The 20,191-nt window shown below is 44.8% G+C and overlaps 1 protein-coding gene across 1 annotated transcript in view; it reads right to left on the bottom strand.

Moving 5' to 3' along the window:
• Positions 1 to 20,191, bottom strand: part of LOC124606264 — a 402,667-nt gene that overhangs the window by 303,524 nt on the left and 78,952 nt on the right. The window contains exon 3 of the mRNA XM_047138242.1: positions 4,043 to 4,423. Within this exon, the coding sequence (XP_046994198.1) occupies positions 4,043 to 4,423 (381 nt within the window). The remainder of the gene's footprint in view (positions 1 to 4,042; positions 4,424 to 20,191) is intronic.

The following is a 20,191-nucleotide window of genomic DNA, read 5'->3' on the forward strand; positions in this document are numbered from 1 at the left end:
GCGTGCTAGAAAGCAATGTCTCAGAATTCCTTATTCTATTCTCAATATCGGTTGAGATATTACATGTCATGCATATCATTCGGACAGCTTTCCCATTTCGCTCATTCAAGTTGCAACCCTTTGCTGATAGAGCCCTCCGAATTGTAGCCCACAACATAGAGGTGTATGACGTAACTATGTCGGTGCGTGAGAAACACCGTGCTATAATTGAGTTTCTAACTGCAGAACACGTATCTCCAATTGAAATCCACAGAAGAATGTACGGTGATGATTGTATCGATATCAGTAATGTGCGACGCTGAGTTGAAGGAAACGGCGGTGCTAACCTCAATGTGTGTGACGGGGCTCATCTGCTGCCAAAACTTAAATAACAAATTCGATGACTTCCCTTCGATAGTGATAAAGCGGTGAGGTTGGGGCTTCGCCGACGACGTCAGACATTATACAGTGACCGTATCAACAAACTGCTCTCTCGTTGGGAGAAATGTGTTCGTTGTCGAGGTGACTATGTTGAGAAACAAACGTGTAGACATGACGAAGAAATATGTAAAATGTTGGTAACGTTTGTTTTATTCCAAAAGCTTCAAAAGATTTCACCTGACAAATTCAGAGACAATCATTTTCAGCACGCCCCTTTAGTAAGGAATAAACTTTTTTCTTTCATTATTTTGTGGGTGATGTCAAAGAGAGAAAATGTTTTAAAGTTTTGTAATGGGTAAACGTTTTTGGATGTCAATGTTTGATGAATATAGTCGGCGTAATTTGCTAGCCGTGAGAAACATTTCCTCAGTACATAAACACTGTTTCTTACTGTGTTCAGCCTGCAACATAAGATTATGTCTTTTAATGTGTAGATTATTACAGTATTTTAATTTTTTAAATTTGCGTAATGGCTGTATGAAATACTGAAAATCAATTTTTTTGTTGCCCCTGGAAGCCATTAGAAAGCAACCTGCAACTGGATCACCGCCGCGGTTTAGTCGTTTTGGTAATATCGATAGCCCGAAACACTACAGATAACACACCTGCCAAATTCTGGGAGGGACATCGAAACATATACAATATCGTGCATCCTCATAATTTCGCGGCGCGAAAATACACCTCGGCTCACTCTGAAGATGGTTGGACGGTATTCAGCCGAAATATTGGAAAAAGAAGTCAAATTTATGAGGCTGCACGCCCGGAATTTGATGGACCATATACAATACCTTCATAAATGGTTGTCTGAATTTTCCTAACTAATCGGCAATGTGGGTTGCGTCGCGTCCTTAGCCGAAAAATATTGGGTTGATGAATAAGTCTGTAGCGTTTTTCCATAAGTTTTAATAAACAAAAAGGTTACGCATAACAGAGACTTAAGTGACCAATAATATATTCTCTTTCACTATTTACAACAGTCTGCCAACGTTGGGGTAATTTTACGATTCAGCGACTGTAGAAATTACGTGACTTTGAGACGAAGAGCTCTTCGTGCCATGTTCGGAGCGCATTTTCATCCGGAACGGAAGTCCCTTGAAGGTTGTTGGATAAAGATCAGGCGAATAAGTTGGGCGTGGAATGACTTCCCAACCCAACCGCTCTAAAGTGTTTTCCTCAGTTAACTAGAATGCGGGCGGGCGGGCACTCCACGCAGTCTTCTTGGTCGTTGTTCTCGGACTGTGTCTGCAGGACGTCTCGGTTGTTGACAATAAATGTCAGCAGTGATTGTTTCACCTCGGGGAAGCAGTACACCACAATCTTTTGTGGATGCGCGCAGGTTTTTGTACGGGAAGTGGCCTCTTCGTTTGGGCTCAGCCATTCCTTTCTTTTGCTTGCGTTAGCATAAAAACATCATTTCTAGTCGCCAGTAACGGTACAGGATAGGAATGGCCAGCGTTGCTCACTAACCAACTGATGAAGATGAAGCCGAGATGCACATGGCCACCCGCTGATTTTTGTGATTTTGCCTTAGAACATGCGGTATCCATATACCGGATATTTGAACATTCCCCATTGCATGCAATTGTCGCACGGTGGTGGAGTGATCACAATCCATCACATTTGCCAGTTCTTGAGCACACTCACGTGGATCATTATCTATTTATGTGTTTAAATGATCTTCGTCAAATCCCGAATGTCTTCCTCAACGTCGGGTGTCACTAATGTCAAAACTATCCTCCTTAAAACGAGAAAACCAATTTCTTGCCGTGCTCCATCCAATGGCATTGTCCCCATATACGGCGGAAGTGTTTCTGGCTGCCTCCGCTGCTGCCACCCTTCCACTGAACTCAAACAGAAGACTATGTCGTAAATGTTCCGATTTCTCCTCTTGGCATTCCATTTTCTAGCGCCCTCAGCTCCACTTTCTACCTCCAAATGACAAAATGATAATAAATAAACTTGAATAGCTATAGTGAACTACGAATAAAAAATGACAATCTATAAATAAACGCATAGCAGCCGTAATACCAATTTACAAAACATAAACGCTAGGAACTTATGCACCAACATACACTACTGGCCATTAAAATTGCTACACGAAGAAGAAATGCATATGATAAACGGGTATTCACTGGACAAATATATTATACTAGAACTGACATGTGATTACATTTTCACGCAATTTGGGTGCATAGATCCTGAGAAATCAGTACACAGAACAACCACCTCTGGCCGTAATAACGGACTTGATACACCTGGGCATTGAGTCAAACAGAGCTTGGATGGCGTGTACAGGTACAGCTGCCTATGCAGCTTCAACACGATACCACAGTTCATCAAGAGAAGTGACTGACGTATTCTGACGAGCCAGTTGCTCGGCCACCATTGACCAGACTTTTTCAATTGGTGTGAGATCTGGAGAATGTGCTGGCTTTCTGTATCCAGAAAGGCCGTACAGGACCTGCAACATGCGGTCGTGCATTATCCTGCTGAAATCTAGGGTTTCGCAGGGAGCGAATGAAGGGTAGAGTATGGGTCGTAACACATCTCAAATGTAACGTCCACTGTTCAAAGTGCCGTCAATGCGAATAAGAGGTGACCGAGACGTGTAACCAATGGCACCCCATACCATCACGTCTGGTCATACGCCAGTATAGCGATGACGAATACACGCTTCCAATGTCCGTTCGCCACGATGTCGCCAAACACGGATGCGACCATCATGATGCTGTAAACAGAACCTGCATTCATCCGAAAAAATGACGTTTTGCCATTAGTGCACCCAGTTTCGTCGTTGAGTACACCATCGCAGGCGCTCCTGTCTGTGGTGCAGCATCAAGGGTAACCGAAGCCATGGACTCCGAGCTGATAGTCCGTGCTGCTGCAAACGTCGTCGAACTGTTCGTGCAGATGGTTGTTGTCTTGCAAACGTCCCCATCTGTTGACTCAGGTATCGAGACGTGGCTGCGCGATCCGTTACAGGCATGCGGATAAGATGCCTGTCATCTCGACTGCTTGTGATACGAGGCCGCTGGGATCCAGCACGACGTTCCGTATTACCCTCTTGAACCGACCGATTCCATATTCTGCTAACAGTCATTGGGTCTCGACCAACGCGAGCAGCAATGTCGCGATACGATAAACCGCAATCGCGATAGGCTGCAATCCGACCTTTATCATAGTCGGAAACGTGATGGTATGCATTTCTCCTCCTTACACGAGGCATCACAACAACGTTTCACCAGGCAACGCCGGTCAACTGCTGTTTGTGTATGAGAAGTCGGTTGGAAAGTTTCCCCATGTCAGCACGTTGTAAGTGTCGCCACCGGCGCCAACCTTGCGTGAATGCTGTGAAAAGCTAATCATTTGCATATCACATCTTCTTCCTGTCGGTTAAATTTCGCGTCCGTAGCACGTCATCTTCGTGGTGTAGCAATTTTAATGGCCAGTAGTGTAATATATTTAAATGTAAAATTTCATTGAAAATACTCGTTTACTGGCTCAGTATTCGTGATATACCAGTCGCCAGTTCCCATAAGAAAGCGCCAGTAAGCTCAGTCCCTACTTTACGTTCCGGTAAGTATCGCGGCGGCAGCGGAGCGGGAAGGGCGTGCAGGCGTACCTTGAGCGCGTCGTGCAGGTTGGTGAGCGTCTCGTCGGAGGTGCCGACGAGCCCGTGCTGGCCGAGGCCTTCGATGGCCTTGTCGAGCGCGCGGCGGCGCTGCTGCAGCGCCTTGCGCAGCTTGGGCTCGGACAGCACGATGACCTTGAGCAGCTTCTTGCACGAGCAGACCAGCGGCGACGCGGCGCCGGGGCCCGCCGGCTGGTCGCCGTCCGAGAAGACGCGCGCCATCTGCAGGATGACCGCCTCGGGCCGCAGCAGCCGCACGCTGAAGTCCAGCCCGTCCGACAGGAACACCTTCGCGTACAGCGCCTCAAGAATCGACAGGCTGTGCGGCATCGACTCCACGAACAGGTCGATAGGCAACTCCGTCAGGATCACCTGTACACGGAGAGCAGGCGTTCAGCTGTGCTATAGGTTTCTGTGATACGCTGGAAGCGAAGCGGCAATCCTGGCTTCTCCACTATCTGGCTGCATAACCTTAATTTGCAGCGAAGTCGCCTCCCAGAGCTAAGTGTGGGTCACTGGCGGCTGATGCCCGGTAGAGTTTCCATTCCAGGCGACATACCCTGACCAGCCCCCACAACAGGTAGATTTAGAGTGGAAGAAGAGTGAGAAGGACAAAATAAGAGGAGACGAGATAGAGAAGGTCAGTGGGTTCAGCGCTACAAAGATTTATGATGCCAGCAGAGAGAACAAGAAAATCAATCGTAAGAAGTAGAAGAAGTTGACTCCATTCCAATACTAGAGCTACAGAAATCCTCAAAAGAAATTAAACACAGAAAAGAAACTGGAATACATAAAATCAACGTAAGGCTATTAAAATACGGAGGTACGATCCTATAACAGAGGCTGTCAATCATATTCAACCAATGCTGGCAAACAAGTGAAAAATACCTCACTCATCGGAAACAGCAGTGGTACCTATGTTCAAGAAAGAAGGTCTGTTAAGTTTTCTCGACTCAGTATTGGAAATTTCCTTTGACGAAGAACAGACTGGATTTAGAAAAGGAAGCTGAATAATAGTAATTAATTTATTATGTAACAATTAATAGAGAAGAAACGACAACATAGCCTACAACCATGCATAGGATTTATAGATTTCGTTAAAGCATCTGACAATCTGAACAGAAATATAGTAGAAAGCAAACGTGGCGGTTAACTGAGGCCCATCCTATTCGATCCAAAATTATTGTGCATAATGTGATTTTATATAAAAGTGATATCCTCTAGCCGGCCGGTGTGGCCGTGCGGTTCTAGGCGCTTCAATCTGGAACCGCGTGACCGCTACGGTCGCAGGTTCGAATCCTGCCTCGGGCATGGATGTGTGTGATGTCATTAGGTTAGTTAGGTTTAAGTAGTTCTAAGTCTAGTTATTTAGGATCTCAGATTGAGCTAGACAGTGATATGTAATGGTCTAGATTAAAATTGATTAGATTTAGAAGTATATATGGTATCATGTATAATGTATTTAAAAATAAGGTCAGACAAGAAACGAAAGTATAATTGTATAAAGCTGTATCTCTTCTAGTATATCTTCATAGCAGTATTTACAGGGTACCTGAAAAAGAACATTCGATAAAATACAATGCACACCAATGAAATTTGTAAGAAGAATAAAAGATTGCTCAAGAACAGACCACATAAAAAACGAAACTGTACGAGCAGAACTAAAGTAGAGCCAACTGAAAGCAGAACAACCAAAGTCCGGAAAACCTGGTACGAACGCATACAAACAGTGGACAGTAAACGACTTCCCAAACTAGCCTTAGCTTACGAACCTGCAGAAACAAGAGATGTTGTATTATCTAGGAAAAGATCGACAGACAATTTGTGAAGACGGAACAGCTCATTGCCTAATTCAGGAAGTGTATTTCCATCCTACTGCTCAATTATATATCGCTGTTTCCGCTGTCTGTCCTGCACCCTCCGCTCCCCCCTCTCTCCATTTTCATAGAACACTCATTCTCACTACAAAGCTGTAGACTGTTTCGTCTCCTTAATTTGTTAACATTAACAGGTTGAACTATTGCTTACGGTACCAAAATGCGTAAAGTACGCACTTGTTGTTGGCTCTGAGCACTATGGGACTTAACTGCTGAGGTCATCAGTCCCCTAGAACTTAGAACTACTTAAACCTAACTAACCTAAGGACATCACACACGTCTATGCCTGAGGCAGGATTCGAACCTGCAACCGTAGCGGTCGGGCGGCTCCAGACTGTAGCGTCTAGAACCGCTCGGCCATTCCGACCCCCAAATAGCAAAACTCGTTTACTACTTTAAGCGTCTCATTTCCTAATCTAATACCTGCAGTATCACCCGACTTAATTCGACTACATTCCATTATCCTCGGTTTGCTTTTGTTGATGTTCATCTTATATCCTCCTTTCAAGACACTGTCCATTCCGTTCAGCTGCTCTTCCAGGTCTTTTGCTCTGTCTGACAGAATTACGATGCCATCGGCAAAACTCATAGTTTTTATTTCTTCCCCATGGATTTTAATTCCTCCTCCGAATTTTTCTTTTGTTTCCTTGCTCAATATACAGATTGAATAACACCGGGGATAGCCTACAACCATGTCTCACTCCCTTCCCAACCACTGCTTCCCTTTCATGCCCCTCGACTCTTATAACTGCCATCTTGTTTCTGTACAGGTTGTAAATAGGGTTTCGCTCCCTGTATTTTACCTCTGCCACCTTCAGAATTTGAAAGAGCGTATTCCAGTCAACATTGTCAAAAGCTTTCTCTAAGTTTACAAATGGTAGAAACGTAGGTTTTTCTTTCCTTAATCTAGCTTCTAAGATAAGTCGTAGGGTCAGTATTGCCTCACGTGTCCCAACATTTCTACGGAATCCAAACTGATCTTCCCCGAGGTCGGCTTCTACCAGTTTTTCCATTCGTCTGTAAAGAATCCGCGTTAGTATTTTGCAGCCGTGACTTATTAAACTGATAGTTCGTTAATTTTCACATTTGTCAACACTTCTTTGGGATTGGAATATTATATTCTTCTTGAAGTCTGAGGGTATTTCGCCGGTATCATACATCTTGCTCACCAGATGGTAGAGTTTCGTCAGGACTGGCTCTCCCAATGCCGTCAGTAGTTCTAATGGAATGTTGTCTACTCGCGGGGCCTTGTTTCGACTCAGGTCTTTCAGTGCTCTGTCAAACTCTTCACGCAGTATTATACCTCCCATTTCAACTGCATCTACATCCTCTTCCATTTCCATAATATTGTCCTCAAGTACATTGTCCTTGTATAGACCCTCTATGTACTCCTTCCACCTTTCTGCTTTCCCTTCTTTGTTTAGAACTGGGTTTTCATCTGAGCTTTTGATATTCATACAAATGGTTCTCTTTTCTCTGAAGGTCTCTTTAATTTTCCTGTAGGCAGTATCTATCTTACCCCTAGTGAGATAAGCCTCTACATTTGTCCTCTAGCCATGCCTGCTTAGCCATTTTGCACTTCCTGTCGATCTCATTTTTGAGACGTTTGTATTCATTTACTGCATTTTTATATTTTCTCCTTTCATCAATTAAATTCAGTATTTCTTCTGTCATCCAAGGATTTCTACTGGCCCTCGTCTTTTTACCTACTTGATCCTCTGCTGCCTTCACTATTTCATCTCTCAAAGCTACCCATTCTTCTTCTACTGTATTTCTTTCCCCCATTCCTGTCAATCTTTCCCTAATGCTCTCCCTGAAACACTCTACAACCTCTGGTTTAGTCAGTTTATCCAGGTCCCATGTCCTTAAATTCCCACCTTTTTGCAGTTTCTTCAGTTTTAATCTACAGTTCATGACCTATAGATTGTGGTCAGAGTCCACATCTGCCCCTGGAAATGTCTTACAATTTAAAACCTGGTTTCTAAATCTCTGTCTTACCATTATATAATCTATCTGAAACCTTCCAGTATCTCCAGACTTCTTCCATGTATACAACCTTCTTTTATGATTCTTGAACCAAGTGTTAGCTATGATTAAGTTGTGCTCTGTGCAAAATTCTACCAGGCGGCTTCCTCTTTCATTTCTTACCCCCATTCCATATTCACCTACTACGTTTCCTTCTCTTCCTTTTCCTACTATCAAATTCCAGTCACCCATGACTATTAAATTTTCGTCTCCCTTCACTGTCTGAATAATTTCTTTTATCTCATCATACATTTCATCAACCTCTTTGTCATCTGCAGAGCTAGTTGGCTTATAAACTTGTACTACTGTGGTAGGCGTGGGCTTCGTGTCTATCTTGGCCACAATAATGCGTTCACTATGCTGTTTGCAGTAGCTTACCCGCACTCCTATTTGTTATTGGTTTAACCATACAGTAAAGCTGCATGCCCCCGGGAAAATTACGGCCGTAGTTTCCCCTTGCTTTCAGCCGTTCGAAGTACCAACACAGAAAGGTCGTTTTGGTTAGTGTTGCAAGGCCAGATCAGTCAATCATCCAGACTGTTGCCCCTGCAACTACTGAAAAGGCTGCTGCCCCTCTTCAGCAACCACACGCCTGTCTGGCCTCTCAACAGATTCCCCTCCGTTGTGGTTGCACCTACGGTACAGCTATCTGTTCTTTATCGCTGAGGCACGCAAGCCTCCTCACCAACGGCAAGGTCCAAAGGTCCATGGTTCATGGAGAGGGGGGGGGGGGGGGGGGGCGTTAGCACTTACCAACAAAAATAGTACAAATGCGACGAGTTATTCACTCACACAGTACGTTGCGTACCAGCATCTGGAAGAATGTAAAAATAATTCTGAACTGCCACTACCGTGAATAAACTGATTTTACGTAAAGGATAATAACATGACCGTTTCTGCTCCGTTACATCCTAGAATCCCAAATTAATGTGTGTCATTTAAACAGTGTAGTATAGCCAAATGCATACTATATCATTATAAGTGTATATGCAAATGTGAAAGTTTTTCAACGGTACAGAAGACGAATGTTTTGTGGAGAAATTAACAAAGACGACATGTGTGCTAAGTGTGGTACGTTTTTGTCTATGTTTCCCAGGTCGGAACTACTTCCTGTGGTTTTTCACTGGTTAGTGTGGTGTGACTTTCTGATGGAGAATGTGTTTATTTGGTGACTCAGAGAGGTGAGAGAGCCTGCCGTAGTGGCCGAGCGGTTCTAGGCTCTTCAGTCGGAAACCGCGCGGCTGCTGCGGTCGCAGGTTCGAATCCTGCCTCGGGCATGAATGTGTGTGATGTCCTTAGATTAGTTAGGTTTAAGTAGTTCTAAGTCTAGGGGACTGATGTTAAGTTCCATAGTGCTTAGAGCCATTTGAACCATTTGATCTGAGGTGAGAGAGAGAGGACTGTGTGGGGAGCCGCGAGTGTTGACGGTGCTGGTCTTCCACCGGTAGAAATTTGGCCGCAAGCCGAGAACTGGCGCGCTGGTGTGAGGTCGCCCGCTCGCGCAGCACCTCTTGTGGGTCTGCCAGCTGAGCAACCTTGAGGTGCTGGAACCTCTGACTCATAGATTACGTTTGCAGAGTGTCGGTATTCCTTTCATGTCAGATACACGGAGTTATTGTTACGGCGTAAAGTGAAGCGCCGGAACGCCAGTCCGAAACGAGAGGGCAGAGGGGGCTGTGAAGAAGACGTCAGCCAGTTTACTGCACGCTGACCGACCCCTCTGCTGGACAACGCGACGGCACCGTCCTCTACGCGAAGAGGATATAAGCGCCACGCCGACTGGCCGCGGCCCAGTTCGACCAGTCCTACGAGTTCTGCAGAAGCGTTAAGATCAGCCACCTGGACAGAACCATCCACTGTATTACTTTACTTGTATTGGAATCCTTATACTGAAGGACAATAATTATATTGCATGCAGCCCTTTGCTTGTCATACATCTATGTATTTCTCAAATTTAAGTATTGTCATTGATTCATTTCGTAATAAAACTCTTTAATACGATTTGATTGAATTGTCTAGCGATCCAAAAAGCAGGTTTCCTAGATACCCCATCTCTGAGAACTAGGCAGGATACGACAGTTGTACTATATCCATGGTGTGTATATAACTAGCTATGCCAAGCAGAATTATACAGGGCGGTCAGAAAGACTCTGAAAAGCTTGTAAGGTTGTTGCAGGATAGGATGTGCTGAGAAATAATTGTTAAAAAGAATGCAATAAAAAATGTTCAAATGTGTGTGAATTTCTAAAGGACCAAACTGCTTAGGTCGTCGGTCCCTAGACTTAGACACTACTTAAACTAAATTATGCTAAGAACAACACGCACACCCATGCCCGAGGGAGGACTCGAACCTCCTGCGGGAGAGGCCGCGCAGTCCGTGACATGTTTCAGAAAACATCGTTCTTGTGCAACGCAGCTAGCTCTTTATTCGCACGAAGTAATGGCCGCTATCGACAGGGGATCTCAAGTGGATCTCAAGTTGATTCCGTATTTCTAGATTTCCGGAAAGCTTTTGACACCGTTCCTCACAAGCGACTTCTAATCAAGCCGCGGGCCTATGGGGTATCGTCTCAGTTGTGCGACTGGATTCGTGATTACCTGTCAGGAAGGTCGCAGTTCGTAGTAATAGACGACAAATCATCTGGGACCTCTGCTGTTCCTGATCTATATAAATGAAATCAAAATGGTTCAAATGGCTCTGAGCACTATGGGACTTAACATCTGAGGTCATCAGTCCCCTAGAACTTAGAACTAATTAAACCTAACTAACCTAAGGACATCACACACATCCATGCCCGAGGCAGGATTCGAACCTGCGACCGTAGCAGTCGCGCGGCTCCGGACTGAGCGCCTAGAGCCGCTAGACCACCGCGGCCGGCTATAAATGACCTGGGTGACAATCTGAGCAGTTCTCTCAGGTTGTTCGCAGATGATGCTGTAATTTACCGTCTAGTAAGATCATCCGAAGACCAGTATCAGTTGCAAAGCGATTTAGAAAAGATTGCTGTATGGTGTGGCAGCTGGCAGTTGACGCTAAATAACGAAAAGTGTGAGGTGATCCACATGAGTTCCAAAAGAAATCCGTTGGGATTCGATTACTCGATAAATAGTACAATTCTCGAAGCTGTCAATTCAATTAAGTACCTGGGTGTTAAAATTACGAACAACTTCAGTTGGAAAGACCACTTAGATAATATTGTGGGGAAGGCGTGTCAAAGGTTGCGTTTCATTGGCAGGACACTTAGAAGATGCAACAAGTCCACTAAAGAGACAGCTTACACTACAGTCGTTCGTCCTCTGTTAGAATATTGCTGCGCGGTGTGGGATCCTCACCAGGTGGGATTGACGGAGGACATCAAAAGGGTGCAAGAAAGGGCAGCTCGTAATAGGGGAGAGAGAGTGGCAGATATGATACGCGAGTTGGGATGGAAGTCATTAAAGCAAAGACGTTTTTCGGCGCGGCGAGATCTATTTACGAAATTTCAGTCACCAACTTTCTCTTCCGAATGCGAAAATATTTTGTTGAGCCCAACCTACATAGGTAGGGATGATCATCAAAATAAAATAAGAGAAATCAGAGCTCGAACAGAAAGGTTTAGGTGTTCGTTTTTCCCGCGCGCTGTTCGGGAGTGGAATGGTAAAGACATAGTATGATTGTGGTTCGATGAACCCTCTGCCAAGCACTTAAATGTGAATTGCAGAGTAGTCATGTAGATGTAGATGTAGGTTCCATATTCCTAGATTTTCGAGAACCGTTTGAGACGGTGTCCCACTGCAGGCGGTTAACGGAAGTCCGAGCGCCCCAGCGAAGTGTGGTAGCACCAGTCTCAATCTCTGTGTAGACAAACGATCTGACGGATAGGGTGTGTTTGTTGATGAGGCTGTAATGTACGGCAAAATGCCGTCGTTGAGTTAACTTTAGGAGAGTGCTGAAGCACTTAAAATTTCCACCGGCCGGAGTGGCCGAGAGGTTCTAGGCGCTTCAGCCTGGAACCGCTCGACCGCTACGGTCGTAGGTTCGCATCCTGCCTCGGGCATAGATGTGTGTGTTGTCCTTAGGTTAGTTAGGTTTAAGTAGTTCTAAGTTCTAGGCGAATGATGACCTCAGAAGTTAAGACCCATAGTGCTCAGAGCCATTTGAACCATTTTTTTGAGCTACCGAAAGCACAGCGGATAGCGCGACAGCAGGGACTATCTCGCGTACCCTCCCGCCAGACCCACATTCTCACCTTGTATGTCAACACACTACATTCGTAGTGTCCCACTCCATCACGCTCATTACTCGTGGAAGACATTCTTCCCAAGTCCCGTGAGAGTTCGGGGAATATGTGTGCATCCGCTCAGAAGAAGAAGGTCATGGCCTGTGTTGCCTGAACTATATACTTATATTGATATGGTGTCTGTTCTTTCGGACATATCCGAAAGAACAGTCACGATATCCATGTAAGTATAAACTAACTTACGCTAAGGACGACACACAAACCCATGCCCGAGGGAGGACTCGAGCCTCCGACGGGGGAGCCGCGTGGACAGTGTCAAGACGTCGTAGACCGCGCGGCCCAGACTGTAGCGCCTAGAACCGCTCGGCCACCCCGGCCCGTTCGGTGGCTTAGATGGATAGAGCGTCTGCCATGTAAGCAGGAGATTCAGGGTTCGATTCCCGATCAGGGCACACCTTTTCACCTCTCCTCGTTGAAATATATCAACGCCCGTTAGCAGCTGAAGGTATTAAAATAATTCTAATTAAGTTAAAGTTAAATTAAATAGTGTGTAAGCCTTGGGACCGCTGACCTCAGCAGTTTGGTCACATAAGACGTTACCACAAATTTCCAAATTTTCCATAAACGGAATGCTTCCAAAATAAAATATTAACAACAGCAACAAATTGTTAATATAAGATTCAGATTATACTCCATTTAAATGAATTTACGTCATAACTAAAACAACAAGAGTATAAGAAAGCGTGTCAGCGAAAAGCAACTTAAGAAATATCTTGAGTCCATAGGATCAAATGTTTACCATAAATGCTATAACATTTAAGAACATTGGCTTCCGTTTTGATGGACCATTGCGGTTTGCCGTTTGAAAACTGCCATAAACATGCATCTTGCTACACGAACCTCATTCCGAATTCGCACGTATCCAAGGCACAAGAAAGTACCGCAGAAACTAACTTCAAGCAGTTCAGTACTATAAACAGAAAACAACCATATGTTATTTTAACTTTAATATAAGCTACTAATTGTGCACACAGTCAGTACCACAGCGTCTTTAATCATAACATACAAAAACATCTAGCAAAATGACGGCCCAACCAATAACATACAATCAGTACAAAATCTGTAACCTATGCAGCAAACATAAAACACTGTGTGCATCCATTCGCATAATCAGTTCCTAATATAGTTTAGGGATGCACTGTCTGTGAGTAATTATCAGATTATGCTGGTGTTAGCAAACATCAGATTACAGTACCTCTTAAGTACATAGGTTGGTCAGAAACAGTCTGAAAAGCTTGTAAGAATGTTGCAGAGTAGGTTGTCCTGAGAAATAACTGTTAAGAAAAAATTCGATACCTTGCGCTGTTTCCGAGTTAATTAGCACTGTAGTTAGCCTATCAGGCCGTTGCGCAAACAAGTTCAGAGACGATGTCAGCAAACGTGCTCTTCGTTTGGTTTTCTGAAATCGAACAAGAGAGCGATACAAAAATTGGACGTGGGACGGTAATAAGGATCGAACCCGCATCCAAAACTGAGCAATATCGTGCGCTATCAATGACGCTAATTGTATCTGGTGGGCCACTTGATTTTGAGTAAGCAACGGCTTAATTGGCTATTTTCACTTCCAATTTACTCGGCAAGGGCGCAACGTATTGCATTCTCAGCCGCGCGGTGTGGCCGCGCGGTTTGAGGCGTCATCTACATCTACATGACTACTCTGCAATTCACATTTAAGTGCTTGGCAGAGGGTTTGTCGAACCACAATCATACTATCTCTCTACCATTCCCCAGGACGCTTCCCTGGGGAACACCTTATATCACTTCAGTTTTACTCGATGATTTGCCGTCTATTACTACGAACTGCGACAGGAAATCACGAATCCAGTAGCACAACTGAGACGATACCCCATAGGCTCGCAGCTTGATTAGAAGTCGCTTGTGAGGAACGGTGTCAGAAGCTTTCCGGAAATCCAGAAATACGGAATCAACCTGAGATCCCCTGTCGATAGCGGCCATTACTTCGTGCGAATGAAGAGCTAGCTGCGTTGCACAAGAACGATGTTTTCTGAAACCATGCTGATTACGTATCAATAGATCGTTCCCTTCGAGGTGATTCACAATGTTTGAATACAGTATATGCTCCAAAACCCTACTGCACACCGACGTCAATGATATAGGTCTGTAGTTCGATGGATTACTCCTACTACCCTTCTTAAACACTGGTGCGACCTGCGCAACTTTCCAATCTGTAGGTACAGATCTATCGGTGAGCGAGCGGTTGTATATGATTACTAAGTAGAGAGCTATTGTATCAGCGTAATCTGAAAGGAACCTAATCGGTATACAATCTGGACCTGAAGACTTGCCCGTATCAAGCTATTTGAGTTGCTTCGCAACCCCTAAGGCATCTACTTCTAAGAAACTCATGCTAGCAGCTGTTCGTGTTTCAAATTCTGGAATATTCCATTCGTCTTCCCTGGTGAAGGAATTTCGGAAAACTGCGTTCAATAACTCCGCTTTAGCGGCACAGTCATCGGTAACAGTACCATCGGCACTGCGCAGCGAAGGTATTGACTGCGTCTTGCCGCTTGTGTACTTTACATACGACCAGAATTTCTTCAGATTTTCTGCCAAATTTCGAGACAATGTTTCGTTGTGGAACCTATTAAAGGCATCTCGCATTGAAGTCCGTGCCAAATTTCGCGCGTCTGTAAATTTTAGCCAATCTTCGGGATTTCGCGTTCTTCTGAACTTCGCATGCTTTTTCCGTTGCCTCTGCAACAGCGTTCGGACATGTTTTGTGTACCATGGGGGATCAGTTCCATCTCTTACCAATTTATGAGGTATGAATCTCTCAATTGCTGTTGCTACTATATCTTTGAATTTGAGCCACATCTCATCTACATTTGCATAGTCAGTTCGGAAGGAATGAAGATTGTCTCTTAGGAAGGCTTCTAGTGACAGTTTATCCTCTTTTCTAAATAAAATTATTTTGCGTTTGTTTCTGGTCGATTTGGAAGAAACGGTATTGAGCCTAGCTATAACGACCTTGTGATCACTAATCCCTGTATCAGTAATGATGCTCTCTATTAGCTCTGGATTGTTTGTGGCTAAGAGGTCAAGTATGTTTTTGCAACCATTTACAATTCGCGTGGGTTCGTGGACTAACTGCTCGAAATAATTTTCGGAGAAAGCGTTCAGGACAATCTCGGAAGATGTTTTCTGCCTAACACCGGTTTTGAACAAGTATTTTTGCCAACATATCGAGGGAAGGTTGAAGTCCCCACCAACCATAACCTACCTGTTGCCCTTCACCCACGGTTCGTCAAGCGTTATAGGTAAACTGAGTTTCGTACGATCTGTCCTTTCTAAAACAGTGCTGATTTGTGGACAGAAGGAAATTTATTATATTCGAACTTAGAATATGCTCTTCAACAAACCGATATTAAGGCTACTGGTCTGTGATTTTGCGGGTTCTTTCTTTTACTATTCTTATACCTACGAGTCACCCGTTCTTTTATGCAGTCACGTGGTGCTCTCACGAAAAGACTGCAAAAAAGAACAAGTTAAGCAAGGTGCTAATGCCGAAGAGTACTCTTGACAAAATGGAACTGGGATTCCATCCAGATCTGGTGACGTCTTCAACTCCTTCAGACGCCTCTCTATGCCAGGGATGCCTGTTACTATGTCTTCCATACGAGAGTCTGTGCAGTGGTCAAACAACAGTACGTTTCCAGAATGAGATTTTCACTCTGCAGCGGAGTGTGCAGGCAAAGGTCCCGAGTTCGGGTCTCGGTCGGGCACACAGTTTTAATCTGCCAGGAAGTTTCATATCAGCGCACACTCCGCTGCAGAGTGAAAATCTCATTCTGGAAACATCCCCCAGGCTGTGGCTAAGCCATGTCTCCGCAATATCCTTTCTTTCAGGAGTGCTAGTTCTGCAAGGTTCGCAGGAGAGCTTCTGTAAAGTTTGGAAGGTAGGAGACGAGGTACTGGCAGAAGTAAAGCTGTGAGTACCGGGCGTGAGTCGTGCTTCGGTAGCTCAATTGGTAGAGCACTTGCCCGCGAAAGGCAAAGGTCCCGAGTTCGGGTCTCGGTCGGGCACACAGTTTTAATCTGCCAGGAAGTTTCAACAGTACGTTTGTACGATTCTTCAGAGTGAAAGCCGGCGACTGTGGCCGAGCGGTTCTAGGCGCTTCAGTCAGGAACCGCGCGACTGCTACGGTCACAGGTTCGAATCCTGCCTCGGGCATGGATGTGTGTGATGTCCTTAGGTTAGTTAGGTTTAAGTAGTTCTAAGTTCTAGTGGACTGATGACCGTCTGGAGCCGAGCGACCGCTACGGTCGCAGGTTCGAATCCTGCCTCGGGCATGGATGTGTGTGATGTCCTTAGGTTAGTTAGGTTTAAGTAGTTTTAAGTTCTAGTGGACTGATGACCGTCTGGAGCCGAGCGACCGCTACGGTCGCAGGTTCGAATCCTGCCTCGGGCATGGATGTGTGTGATGTCCTTAGGTTAGTTAGGTTTAAGTAGTTCTAAGTTCTAGTGGACTGATGACCGTCTGGAGCCGAGCGACCGCTACGGTCGCAGGTTCGAATCCTGCCTCGGGCATGGATGTGTGTGATGTCCTTAGGTTAGTTAGGTTTAAGTAGTTCTAAGTTCCAGGGGACTGGTGACCTCAGAAGTTAAGTCGCATAGTGCTCAGAGCCATTTGAACCATTTGACTGATGACCTCAGATGTTAAGTCCCATTGTGCTCAGAGTGAAAGATACCTTAAATGCGATATTTGAAACTTGAGCTTCACATTTGCTTTCATTGCCGCACCAGACTGGTCGACGAGTGACTGGATGGAAGTCTGCTACTCGCTTAGTGATTGTACGTGGACCAGAACTGTCTAATGTTCTCGGCAAGATCTTTCACTAAGGCATTACAGTGAAAATGGTTGAATGATTCGCGCATCGATGTTTTTATAGAAACACGAATTTGTGCTAACTTTTCCCTGTCAACATTTCCGACATCTTTTTTAAACCCAGACTGCAACAATCACTGTTTCCTCAGCATTTTCGGAATTCCGTTATTAAACCACGGTGGGTCTTTTTGGTCCTTCTCCAGAAAAAGATTTAATCATTTTAAATTTGCCAATAATTTCTCTTCGTCCGTCATATAGAAATTAAATGCTGTCCACTCATAGCTAATTGAAATGCTAACAACTGCTTATCTCTTCTTTCCCGCATAAAAACTCTTATAACCTTCTTTGTTGGTTTGTTAACTGTAGTAAACATCGTCGATATGGTGATAAATGACGATCACTAACCCCTGTTTCTTTTCTGAAACTGTCGCTAACATCAAGTGTGTATGGAGATGATAATGATACAGGTAAAATGAGAAAATGCACCTTATTCAGGCTGCAAGTAGATAAGGAAAGTCGCGAATGTCGAGGCCCAGAAACAAGGGGAGAGTGGATGGCCGTGTCTGACGCCGGCGGCTGTGAAAGCAGGCGCTTCACACAACAGGGGGTCAGCTGCAGCAGCAGCAGCAGCAGCAGCGCTGAGGCCGGGGACCGCGTGCGAGCACGGCGCGCCACTTAACGCCGGGGGCCGGGGGAAAGTCCGGCAGACACACGCGGGAAGCTGCTGCCGAGGTGACACCTGCCAGCTCTCTAGTTTCCCTGCAGGCAGACGCTGCCCTTCACCACAGCTGCTGCATCTCACACGTACAAGTAGCTCGGATCACACCAACTCCGCAACTTTTACCCGCTCGACACCTGAACTCCCCAACTTGCCTTTAACAGCACTTTCCACAAATAGGCAAACTCGTCTACTAGAAGCAGACAGGTTTATTTAAAATTGGAGTAGAATTATTAATTATGCTTTATCATACAGGTAAAAAATTACGTGTTTTCCAACTGAATTAATTGCGTGAACCAGTCACGTGTCGCTTTTTCATTCTACGCATCTTCAGAATATAGAAAACATATTTAGTAAAAACAAATAAATTCAGTTGCAAAACACGATTGTTTTATTGTTTACGTGACAAAGTATAACTGAAGTACTAACTGAGGAGAGACAGCTGAAAATATCAACAACATTGAATTACTAGCCTCTTCACCACAACTTCACTCATACGTGCATTCGACACATAAACTGAACACACATCCTCCTACCCTTTCCCATGCCCGTCTCTTCCTCCCTTTGTCTGTCCACCGAATCTTCCTTCCCAACTATATCTGTCTGTCTCCTCCTCTCCACTCTCTCTGTCTCTTCATCTACCCTCCTCCCCCCCTCTCGCTATCTCTGTCCATTTCCTCCTGTCCATCACTCTGTCCATACTCTTCAACCCATCTCAGCCTCTCCCCTCCCATACTCATCGGCATGTGCAGCCCCTACAGTATGATTCAAAAATGGTTCAAATGGCTCTGAACACTATGGGACTTAACATCTGAGGTCATCAGTCCCATAGAACTTAGAACTACTGAAACCTAACTAACCTATGAACATCACACACATCCATGCCCGAGGCAGGATTCGAAACTGCGACCGTAGCAGTCGCGCGGTTCCAGACTGAAGCACCTAGAACCGCTCGGCCACAGCGGACGGTGCAATAGGATTCAATAAAGCAGGCCAATACTACTTCCACAACATGCCTGTCGTGCAGGACAGGCTGCATGTTAAGGCCCGCAAAACCATTTCTTGCCTCTGACATATAGGCTACCCTGCAAAACAGATTGATTTGGTGGGTTGATACAGTTCCCACACAACGTGTCTGTCATGCAGGGCAGCCTATACACCACAGGGTGGAAAAAAAAGTTTTGCCTGTATTTCGGCATATGTTGGCGCTGTGAGGTTATAAACCCCACAGTGCTGATACTTGTGAGGCCTGCAGTTTCTGTGCGAAATTTGACAGAAGTTGGTTGAGGGGTTTGAGAGGCGATGCCAGACATGTACACATACTTTCTGCTTTATATATGTGGAAGATTAACTTAATATCCTGCCAGAGGAAGGGCTAAAACATGTAAACGATCTTCAATTGCAAGTACTTTTATCGGAAGATATCCTCATGAGCTAAATCATAATAACTAATGGGAGACTGATTGTCTAATATACACTAACTGGACAATAAAATGAATAAAAACAACGTATACAACTTTCTAAGACAAGGATTGAGTTAATTTTGTGTCACCAACTTCGAAAATCCTGCACTGTTCACTGCTTTTGGATTTTCGATGTATGTAACACAAAACTAACTCTTTCCTTATCTTAGAAAGTTGTATATATTGCTTTAATTTATTCTTATACCGGGACAGAGTGGAAAAGCACTTCTGCAACTGAGATCGCTAAGGCACGCTGTGGGTGGCGCCCATCTTGGAGGTAAGCCGGTTCGGATCCTGATGGTAGACGAAATTTTCGGTGCCAGTAAGTGCATGTCAAGGGGAGGAGAGGTGGTGGCATAAAGTTCCTGATCACCAGACTTTACGCTACTACCCTGGGTTAAATTCCAGGTCCCTTTTCAGTCACTCGTGTGACGTTGTCGATGGTGATCCGTCCTTTGGATGGCGACGTTCATCTCAGCGGCACAAGGTTTCCCCATTTACCTTCTCACAACACACACATAATGCTGTTCTGTACACGCGTCCATTTCACTCACCTACTCCACAAGTACATGTACGACACACTTCTCACACATTCACAAGAAAAGGGGCCAATGTGCGCGAAGGAAAATACCCTTTCCGACGAGCGCCTGAACCATCCCGTGCGATATCTCAGCCGAAAGTATCATACGACATTCAGATTTTTTGCAGTAAATAGACTCCTTTCGTTATATCGTTGTAGGGCACCACATCGTAAATCAACCAACTTCACATGTAGAGCATGTATAATTTTAAACGTGAACATCCATCTAACGATGAATCTGTCTGTTCAAAACCGCTAACGGTGCTACTTGGTTTTAATAAACATTAGTACTAACGGTGTCTGGCTGCTATTTCTAGTTTATTGTTAGAATTAATCTGTCTATTCTGTGT

This window comes from Schistocerca americana, chromosome 3, assembly GCF_021461395.2.
Source record: "Schistocerca americana isolate TAMUIC-IGC-003095 chromosome 3, iqSchAmer2.1, whole genome shotgun sequence".
Taxonomy (NCBI): domain Eukaryota; kingdom Metazoa; phylum Arthropoda; class Insecta; order Orthoptera; family Acrididae; genus Schistocerca; species Schistocerca americana.